The sequence below is a fragment of the Pseudochaenichthys georgianus genome, chromosome 22 (genome assembly GCF_902827115.2).
Source record: "Pseudochaenichthys georgianus chromosome 22, fPseGeo1.2, whole genome shotgun sequence".
Taxonomy (NCBI): Eukaryota; Metazoa; Chordata; class Actinopteri; order Perciformes; family Channichthyidae; genus Pseudochaenichthys; species Pseudochaenichthys georgianus.
In genome coordinates this window covers 20,240,129-20,252,570 of record NC_047524.1, presented here as the reverse complement: position 1 = coordinate 20,252,570, position 12,442 = coordinate 20,240,129, and the positions used below count along the sequence as shown (strand labels likewise).

General features: G+C 43.7%; 1 protein-coding gene across 1 annotated transcript in view; it reads left to right on the top strand.

The window, feature by feature from the left end:
- The first annotated feature begins 259 nt into the window (after positions 1-259).
- cnksr3 (cnksr family member 3) overlaps positions 260-12,442 on the top strand; it is a 34,542-nt gene continuing 22,359 nt past the window's right edge. The window contains exon 1 of the mRNA XM_034111383.1: positions 260-491. Within this exon, the coding sequence (XP_033967274.1) occupies positions 440-491 (52 nt within the window). The 5' untranslated portion in view covers positions 260-439. The remainder of the gene's footprint in view (positions 492-12,442) is intronic.

The window sequence follows — 12,442 nt, the reverse complement described above, 5'->3', positions numbered from 1 at the left end:
AGTTTCGATAAACATGCACACATGAGGAACTTTCATTAATATCAATGATTACTTAAATAAAATATTAATACAAGGAAGGCAATATAAACTATGATATTCTTTCAGTGTGTATGTGTCTGAGAAAATTGTCTTTCTTTAGGGCTTGCTTGGCCGTTTTGTTATTTAAATTGTGATTTTTCCCAGTATTTCCAGTCGTACTTGAATGCAGCCTTGATCCCACACGGGAGGAGCTGTGGGGGATTGTGGACTGCAATTGCAGTCCAACCTCCACTCACTCACGCGTGTACTGAGTGAGAGTTGATGTTCATTGAACACAAACAGAGGAGCAGCGCGGACCTGTTGAGGAGAATGTGACAGCAATTTCTTTTCTGTTTAAATTGTCAAAACTCGTCGCCAAAATTTGGGACATTTCTGTCGCTGTATAGCTGTTAAAGTCGCCATGGAGCCGATTACGAAGTGGACGCCAAAGCAAGTTTTCGAATGGATGAGAGGTAAGTCCGGGGAACACTTTGTATGTTACGTTTATTAGCATGTTTTTGACATAAAAAAAGCTCATTTACGTATTTACTGCTCTTCTAAAGCTTCTCTTTCTAAACTTCGAGTCGCTCTTCTGTTATCTCGAGCTAGTTTCGTAGAAACTGCTCTTGTGTCACCACATACCTCAACTGAAGTGCTTAACAATGGGACTTGTTTAACTCTCACTTAAGATTAAGCAAATTGAGCTATTTCGCTTATGCTAGCTGTTTAAACCCTCTTCATAAGTTAATATTACTGCTCATTGTAGCGTTTCAATGTTGTGTTTGTGTCACCTTTTTACTCAAAGCGACAAGCAATTAACTCCAACACGTTTGAAGAAAATACATGTTTTTTTAAGTAACATAACCTTTTTTCCCCCCAAACTTTTTAATGTGACATTCCTGAAGTCAGTAACACTTAACCACAGAAACTCTCGTCTGTCATTGTTTTGCCTCAGGGTCTCTAATATAAAACAAGTATTGTTGTGTAACTTAACTAGTAAAGAATGACACTGAACACAGTCATAGCCCGCCTTACTCACCCATTGAACTTAATTCAATCAAATGTGATGTGTGACCAGTACTCATCTTCCCTTTATGTTGCAATCTTGCTCCCTCTGAAGAAGTCAAATGATTTGAATTCAACACACCTTTTTAGGGACAATCTGCTTAAGTACTTTGGAGGCTGTGACACTATAACAACACTACCTGTTTCAGGTGCTGAGAGGAATGCCTGCTATGGTCATGACATCAGAACTATTTGAACCAGTGTTCGGTCACAGCCTAGCCATGTCTGGTGAGCGACACCCAATGGTATGTGAAGTGGAAATAGAGAGAGTGCTATTGCTCCAAATACATAAAAGGTGAAGTGTGTGTATACTAAATGGCAAAAAGAGTAATGGGCTGTTTATATGGCCATCGTTGGGACGAAGCCCTCTGCTGTACTGTCATTGAGAAACTTCCTAAAACCAAACATAGAGGACTTCCTTTTTAATCTCATAAGTCTTTTGTTGTTGTTTGGGGTTATGGTGTTGTTGTATAGCACAGTCTCTGCTGTTTGGCAGCCCTGCCAGTGCTGATCTATAGTTGGGAGCTAAAGGGGATTGTGGAGGGGTTATTGTCAGTGTGTCCAGTGAAAACAGCCCAGCCATGGGACGCATGGATGGGGGATTAGTTGTATACACAGGGCCCCATTGCTGTCAGTCTTCTGCACATCTGACTCAGCAGTTGTCTCTGTAGGTCTTAACCAGTGGATTTACGAATCGAAAAAAACACGCTGGAAGTGAACTAACTAAAATGACAGCAGAACATTCTTGGGGGTATTTCATGCAGACCATTTGAAAACATGGTGCGCTCGAAAGTCAACAGAGCAGATGATTCAGCCTTGCAAAGTCATGACTGAAATGTGACTTTTCACATTGTGGTCAATCAAGACTAAATGCTAAGGCAGTGTCAGTGGGTGTAGACTGCAGTTACTTCGCAAGAAATTCAATCTGCCTTTTAAGCAACGACGGCCACAAAACAAATAAAGCTGAAAATCAAAATAAAAGGCTACTTGTTGTCAACAGTTAAATCACTCCATTGATGACTAATTGGTCTTATAGCTTTAAGGTCAGTCTAGTCTTAAGAATGTTTTTAGGACTAATATCTTGAGCGCCATTTAACATTACATAAACATCATTAGCTTGTCCTTAACAGGGCTTGGTAGACTATTCAAACGTTGAAGTTCCAGCTCTTGCTCGTGTATCTAAGTGTCCAAGTATGGAAGCTAAAAAGCCCTTGTGTTGTCATCAGTGACCACTGCACGCAGCCACAGTATGGCATGTTACCACTGATGTTGTTTACCTGAAGGAAACAACTTTGTAATCCTTTCATACTAAAGACAAACAGCATCACACCAAAGTAAAACCCATGTCGAGAGCATGGTCATGACCTGTTCACAGCAAACACGGGTGTTGCTAGGTTGTTGCGCCTGCGTGAAAGAAGTCAAATTAAACTCCAAGAAAGCACTGCATGATGATTTCTGCTCTCATTTGACTCAGGTTGTTTTCTTCAGTAGGACAGGGACTGCTTTTGTGTATTGAAGCTGTTGTTAATCACTTGCATTGTTCAGGGAGATCAAGCAGTGGTTGGTGGATGTTTACTGCCAGTGAAAGGGCATTTGGTTCTTTCTTTGTGTTATGGGGACTGGAGATGCCCTGAAGCGCATTTCCTTCACCACAAGCTCTGATCTTCCAGCTGGACCTGTGGTGTCCTGTGATAGGTATTCCATATGTCATGAGTAGGTCCCCCAGGCAAATAAGCACTCTTCTAATGACAGCATGGATGTCACAGAACTATGTTTGTCCTTTAACAGTATATATACATTACATTTTGTGTTTTTTTTACACTTCTTTTTGACATTACCCATGTTTTCGAAGTCAAACGTTTAAGTTGCTGTTAGTCTTTTCCCAAATATAGTCCTGAATCCACTTGGGTAATGCTTCAGCTAAGAATGGCTGGCACTGTTGAGAGAATTGTTGGCCCAAACTAAGCTGAATAGTTTAAATTTACACACTTACTTTATGTAGTCACTGGGAGCAAGACTGCCACATTTTAACAAGGCATCCCAAACATGCAAACCTGCACAGCTACTGTCTGACTGAGGCTGCGGCCACACGAGGACGAAAACGGTCGTTTGCGTTACTGTTTAGTGTCTTATAGACCGTTCGGCCACACGAGGACGACCGAATACGGCACTAAACGACTGAGGAAACGATAACGGGTACAAGGTGGATAGAACGGCATACGCAACGCTCTGGGGGGGTCCAACGGCTCCGTGTGTACGCCCTATACGATAATTTTCTGATAATGATGAGGCAATAGCCCCGCCTCTCCCCACCTCTGCTGCTCACCCCCGCGTCAAAGTAAACTGCACACTGAATTCAGATTATTTATCTTTCTCTCGATATGGACATAAACGCGAGTGAAGTCTAATCTGACAGGACGGAGACACGCAGCTCTGCTCACCTGCAGCTCCTCCCGCTGCAGCAAAACACACTCTTCAAGTCAGATCATCACCCTTAGCTAGGGGTGTAACGGTTCACAGAAGTCACGGTTCGGTTCGTACCTCGGTTTGGGGGTCACGGTTCGGTACGGTTCGGTACAACAAGAAAAAGCAAAAAAAAGTCCCAAATGCATAATTCCAGGTTTGTTGTTATTTATTTTTTGAACAGTAGTGCAAGTTTCAGTCTCAAAATAAGGAACTGTGACGTCCGAACCGTGACGTCCGAACCGTGACGGTACGGGACGAATACGGATACCGTTACACCCCTACCCTTAGCTATTTTAATTACCTCTCAAACTCCCTAAACTAGTTATAAATATGTTTATTTTTACTGTCGGCCGGGTCACTCATTACTGGATCAGCTGCTGCATGAGACGGACTCTGACGCTGTCCGAAGAGAGGGAGGAAAAAGAGAGGCTCAGTGTATTTTATTATTATATTATATAGAGTCGTTATTCATTTTTTTTAAAAACCTCAATAAATAACAAAGAAGACCTTTGACCGGCACTTTTATAATTTTGTCCGGAAGATTTAAACTTTAATACACGTTGACTGGCGAAAAACTCTGCCCGGTTCCCTCGGCCCCCACCGCGGAGAATAAACAGAAGGGCAACCATGACAACCATGCTTCTTCGCTGCTTTTGTGGAGGAAGTTACAGCGCCACGTACAGGCTCCTGCATATGTACTGCAGCTTCTCCAGCGGTTGGAGCTAAACGGAGCGGTCTCGTGTGGGCAGACACTATCCGGATAACTATTGCGTGTGGACGGAAGCTTGTTTGCGTTTGCGTTAATCCTATGCTTTTTGCCGTTTTCGTCCTCGTGTGGCCACAGCCTGAGTAGCTTTCATCCAGACTCAGTTCAGCATGCCCTGGAAGTCCTCCAGCATTTTCTAAACTTAAATACTGGCTAATCAAATTTCAAAGCCCTGTATACATGGATTAAGGATGTGATGGGTTTATTTTGAGCAAGAATCCATCATTGAAGTCCTGCTGATCAAGTGGCCCAACATCTATCTCATAGCCCTTTTTTGGCACACGTCTACAAGTCCAGGCTATATTAGTTTATCAGCACTGTAATGGAGCTACAGTTGCATGTCTTTTTTGTGAATGTTGCCGATTAGCAGAAGTCTGATATGAATGGTCAGATAAGGGTTGAATACTATTCCTTCCCCACGTCATGTGGATGGAAACACAAGGGTGTGAGTGTCTGTATCCTGCCTCTCGAATGCCACCTAAGTGCCAAAGAGGCAATTAGGTCGACACAAAGGTGACAAACATGTGCTAAGTACGTTTTTTCTTTGACCGAGGGTGCGCACGGAAAAAATAACAGCATTGTGTCCGAGTCAACACGCGCCGATTGATGCCGCTGATGGGTACCTTCAGCAGCCTTATCTGTGGAGGTGATAGTGAGGTGTGGGCAATGATGGCTCGTGATCCTTATCTTGCTAAAAAGAGAGACTTCCCAAACTGGAGTGTGAACAGACGCTGTGCAGACGCCTCACCCCTATTAAGGAATCCACCGCCTCTGCTTTAGTACCGGTGCGATCGGACAAGTGGAGTTCTATGTTTGGATAGCCTCCACAGCCATCATTAATCTGTATTGGCAACCCTTACACTGCCGGTTGCGGGTATATGCATTACGGAGGGCAGTTGGCAAATGAACCTAAACAAAGGCTCTAAGAACAGCGGAAATCTGTATGCCATTTCCAGTGGCCTCATATACAAGGAAGTAACAATTTGCAATAATTTATTCAATTGAAAGACAATCTTCCTTTGACATCCCTTAGTTAAAACCCCTGTCTTTGTCATGTACCAGTTTCATACGGCCATTCAGCTTCTGAAAATCGAGCCATTGTGTTCTATTGATGAGCAGATAACCGCGTTACCTTTCCATAGAAATGCCCCTTAGAGTTCAGGGGAAGTGCTGTAAGAGGATTCCCCCCGGGGAGAGGTCACTGAAAGGGACTGCTGTGGTTTCGCTCCGCGGCCTGTTTCTCACACGGCCTGGTGTCCCATTCTTACAGCCTCAGGACACACATATGGAGACCTTTTAGAGAAATCATTAATAGTTAATGTCACTCTTCTAATCTAGCGATGAGAAAACCAAGACAAAGCAACTTTACATTCACTTGAGCCTAAGAACAATGCGTTGTTGTTTTGTTTGGATCCTCCATGTGCCTTTTATCAGTAAACCAAAGTCAGTTTGCATTTGCATGAACGGTTGGTCGTTCATTGCCAGGGAAGGAGACCAAGTGTCACCCTTTACGCACGCCATTCTGGGCTGGACCAGTTTGCTATTTCATTCAAATCTAAAATGTGCATTGCAAATCTCCCAGATGATCTGAGCTTAGCAGGACCTGCAAGCTATTTGGCCGTGCTATTCCCTAAGAGCATCGGCTCTGTGTAAGCCATAGGAATAAACGCTCCAACCTGAGGTGGCACAGCGGGGGCAAGTGCAAACACTGGTCACATGCTGACTGACCTCTCGTGCAGGGATGTCAAGTGCGCGCGCCTGCTCCCACTCACTGGTTTGTTAAGGCCATCGTGATTGTGACTGAAGAGTCACTCTCCCTGGGATTTGAGTTTGTAAGATGTAATTAAGTCTAAATGATACTGCACCAAATCTATGCTCGTACAGTAATTCAATGTCGTGCAGAGAAGGAAAAGGGAAGTGAATGGCTGTGTTGGTATTGCCTGCAAAGCAAGGCTAATGCAGGTATGCTCAAATAACCACAGAACATGAGGAATGCAGCTAGCAAACCAAACGAGCAGCCTTGCGAATAAGCAGTCAAAACAGGTCACACATGTCCTTTGTTGCACTTGGGGCCACCAGTTGCTTTTAACGGATTTAAAGTCAAGTCGACGGTCCCCCTCGCTGACACACAGACCTCTTTTATCCTGCCACCAGCTTACACTGTAATGAAGTGTAATGTCATTACGACATGAAGTGATTTGGAGATTTACGAAGTGCTACCCACTTTTGGGTTTAGCCGGGCACTTGGGTAGATGCCAGATGAGAGCTTGTTCAAAACATGTTCAGACTAGTCCATATTTTCCCAGTCCTCGGCTCCAGAGAAACTCACTGAATTCCTGTCATGCTTTTCACACAGTTTAAAAGTGGCGTCTCTTTGGGATACCATCTTATGGTTTGATTTAATAATCTTCTAACTCTAATTTGCATTCCATAGTTTTATAATTGTATAATAACACAGTGTTGGTATGTTATTAGCATTCTATGGAGTCTTTTATGCTTAGTCGGTCTCCTTGTATTCATATTTTAGCTTGCTGTGTATCTTTGAAGTCTATGTACTAATGACATTAGAGAGTGCTGATAGATAAGGCAGCTGTAATGAATCAGTCTGTGTTTTAACAGCATTGATGAGCCCACTATCAGCATGGCTCCGCGGCACCCTGACAGGGTGAAGGCGTTTGTTTGAACCAGCAAACTAAAAACACACCTGGATGATTAAAGGGAAGCCCCATACTTTCTTTGTGGGGCACAGGTCCACAGCACACAAAGGATCATATTACTCTATTGTGGAATGCTTAGGTAATAAAGCCAATAAGGAGACTCTATTGTGCTTCTGTTTTCATTTTGTTATGGTTGGAAATCACCAAGGGAGTCCACAGACAATTCTAAGAGCAGTGGAGTCATACATGCTGTAGCTTTCAAGAGAATCCCCCCATCATAGGTGAATCGTCAAGAACAACAAACATGTGTCGCTTGTTCCCTTCTCGTTTCCCGACAGTCAAAGCGTCATATTTTGTACTTATCAGAACAGAGGTGTGACACATGCGTCCTGACATGCTTTGTCACATTTGGAATTTGTTGTGAAAGCTACCTACTTAAAGCTTAACCTGCTGAACTTAAAATCAACGACATGTTTTGCGGAAAACTTGACAAATCTCATTCTCATGTCACGAGTCAGCTATGCCTGAAAGTTCAAACGTTTCAAACAAAACCATTTTTTTCCGTGAACTCCATTCAATTGGTTGTCCACAAATATATTAATAGTTTTTTTAGTTTGTTTAAGCAGGGAGTGGTTGCTCCTCTTTTAAGAGAGATTCTGTTGATCCTGTCTTTTGTTCCCATTGGTGCAGACGCCGCAGAAAAGCCTCTCACCTGCCCTTCATCTGTTTGTATGTGCCACTCTTTCCAGTCAACAGCACATTGTCATTTATAGGAACACAACTATCGCTGTCATGGCTGTGAGAGAGACCCACAACAGGTGCTGGTGAGAGCACAAACAAACCTCACCTGCGATTGGGCGGGAGTGTGTTTTGTGGTGTGGGAGATTAGCATGAGTGTGTGTGTGTTCCTGAAGAATCCGTCACTGGTTGAGAGCATCACAACTAAACGTGGGAATGCATTTTGGAAAGTCAGTAAAGTAACCACAGTACAACATGCAGTGGGTGAATGTGTGTGTTACTGACGCCCTGTCATTGAAGATGACTCATCCACCCCCCTCGAAGCAAGGAGAACAGGATCAGCTACACAAGACCCGACAGATAATAGCGGCTTGTTATGTACGCTATTTCTGTCCTCATAATATGTAGCATTTTTAGCTTGAACATTTCCAAAAATGACAAGATCTAGGTTATAACAACCCCACCATCATATTTACACCAAACTACTTCTAAGAAATACAGTTTTTAAATGAAAACCTATAAACTTAACAGTTAACCTGTTTCCTTTGTCTTGGAGAGAAGGAAACCTCTGCTCCTGATAAATCCACTGCAAAGCTGACCAGAAACTCCCATGATCCCTTGCTCATCACAACTCCACCATCTTTGTTGTTGTTCATTTGAGAGACCCCTAGCGGCCTATTGTACATATTGTGTACTTTGAATGGGACTTTGTTGATCAGGTGTTGAATGTATGTGTTTCTGTGAGGCGTGTTTGCGTTTCTGCTGTTTTTACGTGTCTTTATATAGAGAGGGTAGATGCACTAATGATGCTCTCAATCTTTTTGACCTCAGTCTCCTCCTCCCCTGACCTGGATACCATCCAGCTATACATCCTTGGCTTGTGGTCAAATGTTCTTTTTCCTACTCTACCTCTTGGCCCAATTCAGCCTCCTCCAATTTCCTCAAACCTCTGTTCCCCCGGTCCTAGCCCCCCGCCCCCCCCCTCCACTTCCCTTATCACTATAGTAACCATATTTTTTTTACATCTCTAGCCAATGCCTCAGCTCTTTATTGGCAACAATCATGCCTGAGGTGGTGACCACCAGTGACACTTTGTGCTGCCACATCAAAGTACTCCTGCTGTGTTTAAACATAAAGCAGGCAGCTAGCTCAGATTAGCGTGTGGACAGACCAGGCTGAGAAACGGATTTCCGCTGTGCCAGGGTCAGAGATGGACCCTCTGTCGGTTTTGATCGAGTAAATCCTCTGCTTGGCTCGGCTTGCCAGTGGGATCTTTTTACTTTTTCAGCCAGGCTAAAAAGCAACCAGGTTCAAGAGGGGATTTACCCTCTGGAAGATTTATGGCAATTAGCAGGTTCTTATCCAAAGATGCTTATGGGGATCCACATTAGATAAAAAGAAAGTTCTCCACTCAGCCATACGAGCCACAGGGGCAATGTGAAGATATCTTTAGTTTAATTCTTTCCATCTGCATATCTGTGTCATAAAAGCAGAACTCAATAATAATAGCACAATGGATACAAAGTTATGTTTGACTTGGCAAGAAAATATGCCCTCATGCGGTGTTAGCCTGACTGCTAGCACACTATTCCCATGGCTGGCTAAATGATTGGGACATATTTCCTCCCCGAAACCATGTTCATCTTAATTGTGGTTTCCATAGGCAGCTATTATGGAGCTGGTAAATTGCTCTGTAGTCAGTGTGTAGGGCCACCCTGATCATACACATACATGTGACGAGATGAAAGCACTAAACTAAGTTCCCAGTGTTTTTATAAAAAAAACTATGACATGTTTGTGTCTCACTGGCTCTGACTTTGAACCCAGAGTTATGTTTGATGGTGGATGTCACCCCTTAAAGTCGCCTTTTGTTCCCCCAGTGTTTTGCCTTTTTCCCTCCATCCCTTTCCATTTGTCGAGAACAAGTATTTAATTATAGTTTTCTCTCAGGGAAATAATTTAAAGGTTGCAGCAAAGTGAGTGTTTTGGAAATCCTGTTGACACACAAACAGCGCCGTCTGTTGTGACTCTCAGGCCACACGGAGCGACTGTCCTTATTGCCTTCTGATTTAGCACCTATTGTGATTCTAACTGGAAAACACAAGACCATTCCCAGACTCCAAAAGTGGCAGTCTCTATTATTGTGCACTTTCAAGACGCAAAGACTGTGACTATCTTGGGATACTTGTCAACAGGCGGAACCGCAACAATATGAATGTCAGTGGGGCCAGGAAAGATTGTGGTGGGTGGAGAAGCAGGACCAGGACTGTAAGGAGAGAAGGAGGGGTGGCTGGAGAAGCAGGACCAGGACTGTGAGGAGAGAAGGAGGGGTGGGTGGGTGGGTGGGTGGAGAAGCAGGACCAGGACTGTGAGGAGAGAAGGAGGGGTGGCTGGAGAAATGTTTGAGACCTTTGTTGCTTTTTTAGTGGGTGTTTAATGGGCTGCAGCGTGGCCAGGCGACCGACTGGCTGGAGAGTGATGGTGTTTATTTTGGCCTGAGAGGTTATTGCTCCTGTCCATTGGTTCGCTTACCTGCACACAGTGTCACTGATGAACAACTCATGTCTTATTCAGGAAAGATCCACTGTTTACATGCAGATTTACAAACATCTGAATGTCGCTGTTGGGTTGTACCCATGAATACATGGAATATCTGCCTGATTACCACTAATTGTAAAGGTCCCATGTCATGCTTTTCCGGTTATTACCCGTCCCCTTGTGTTATGAAGGTTTTTCTGCATGTAAACGGTCTGCAGAGTCACAAACCCTTAAAGTACACCCTGTAGGGAGTACAACTCTAACACAGAAAATACCTATGTCGATGCTGCCCCAGAACGCCTCGTTGGAGATTTCTCTTTTTCAGTTTTTTCTTCCAGGAACCAAGTGACGTAACAATTGGTCCAAATGGACCAATCCGCGGAGCCGTTTCGTTACGTCCGTGGATTGGTCCAAATGGACCAATCCCGGACTTCCTCACACACACACACACACACTCAATCTTTTCTCAGATGCAGCTCTGCCGATTTCTCCTCCCTGAGACGGCGGGACGCGGCGAGGCTGTGAGTCGGTGTGTGAGCACACACAAACTCCCAGCCAGGCTGCATGTGTGTGTGTTCGGGCTGGGTTTCGCTGTGTCTCGCTGTCTCGCAGACGGCCACTGGGCTCATAGGGAGGGGGGGCAGGAGCTCCAACAAGCCGTTTAGGACAGAGTGAATACACATACTATACAGAGATGCTGTATGAGAAACCAATGTGAGCTTGGAAAATTGCACAATATAAAAATATAAATCTATTTTAGTATACCTCAACAATGGAATTATGATCAGTAGAAATGGCCATGACATGGGACCTTTAAGTGTTGAATTGCCATTATTTCGAAAATCGGTTAAATTGCTTTTTGTTTGTTATATCATTCATTCTAATCAAAAGCAGGGCAAGGCAATTCATTATAGTCTGCAGTTTGTTCCCAACTGACTTCTGAAAAAATGTGATGTTATTGTATTTTATATACGTTACTTACATTTGACCCTGAGTGTGGGGCATTCGAAAGAAAAACATGGTGGTTATATCATAAGTGATAAGATGCAGTCTATACTTTTAAAGAGAAATTCAAAATGCTCCATAGTCTCAAAATGGCATTGCTGACACCCCTTATAAGTCACACATTCATGAAAACAATACCCTGTTGGATTTGGACACATTTGGCTTGACATACCTGGAATAGCTCAGGTGTAAATCATGACGGTCCACATTTTTTGAGAAACTGTATGTGCAGGAAGTCTGACAAAAGAAAAGGAAATGATGTTTCAAGTTGTAGACTCAGTGACCCCAGACAACCAGTTTCAGTTATTTTTCTCTCCACACTCTTAGCTTAAGCAACAACCGTTTGGATGTATGTATTTTTACGATGAAGACTCGCTATGCCTGCAGCAGTCTTCTTTATCTCTTATTTTCTCTCAATCTACTGTGTTCTGTATTCTCTGCTCAGATGTGTTTATGAGCAGAAGTCATGATGTATTAGGTCATGCGACAGCCAAAGTACTTCTCATAACCTTCTGCGCTATTCTGCTTCGATCTGCTGCGCCTCCAGACGTCACCTCTCACCTCGCACCAGTCAATTCTATCAAACCTGTCCACCCCGAAAGCCCCCTCAAACTTGGAATTGTGACAGGTTACCAGCAATGTAACTGGGGTTGTGCGCCGCTGAAGTTGAGGATTAACCGAGCCAAGGGGCTGGGGCTCAAAGCTTCTGCTGATGTGCTTCAACCACAACAGCCCCATGAACTTTAACCCCCTTTTCAGTCATCGTCCATCACCCCGTTAGTGACAGGGCTGCTTTTGTCTGCCTGTGCAGGGACCAACCTCAGCTGTGTTTTCTCACTTAGGAAGCCCACCAGGGACATGTTTCTGCCATTTTGTAGTTGTCTGTTTTTAAGATTAGGGTGCATGAAGTGAAACACTCTTTGTTGGCTACAGGAAGCAATGATAAGATTAAAACATGGGTTGCACAGGGTCAAAACCTGTTAAGCTGTCGGAGATATTCAGTCTCAGCATCCAAGCCTATACAGTGCAGTTTCAAGAATATCTTGGGAAACATATCTTGAAACATGGCGCAATAACGTGTACTGTATTTTTGCCCTACTAAACTGACTTTTAAGGAGTATATAGACTCATAGAAAGCTGTAGCGCTCCACTGTTTTCAGAGGACACAACATGCTTGATGGAGAGATGT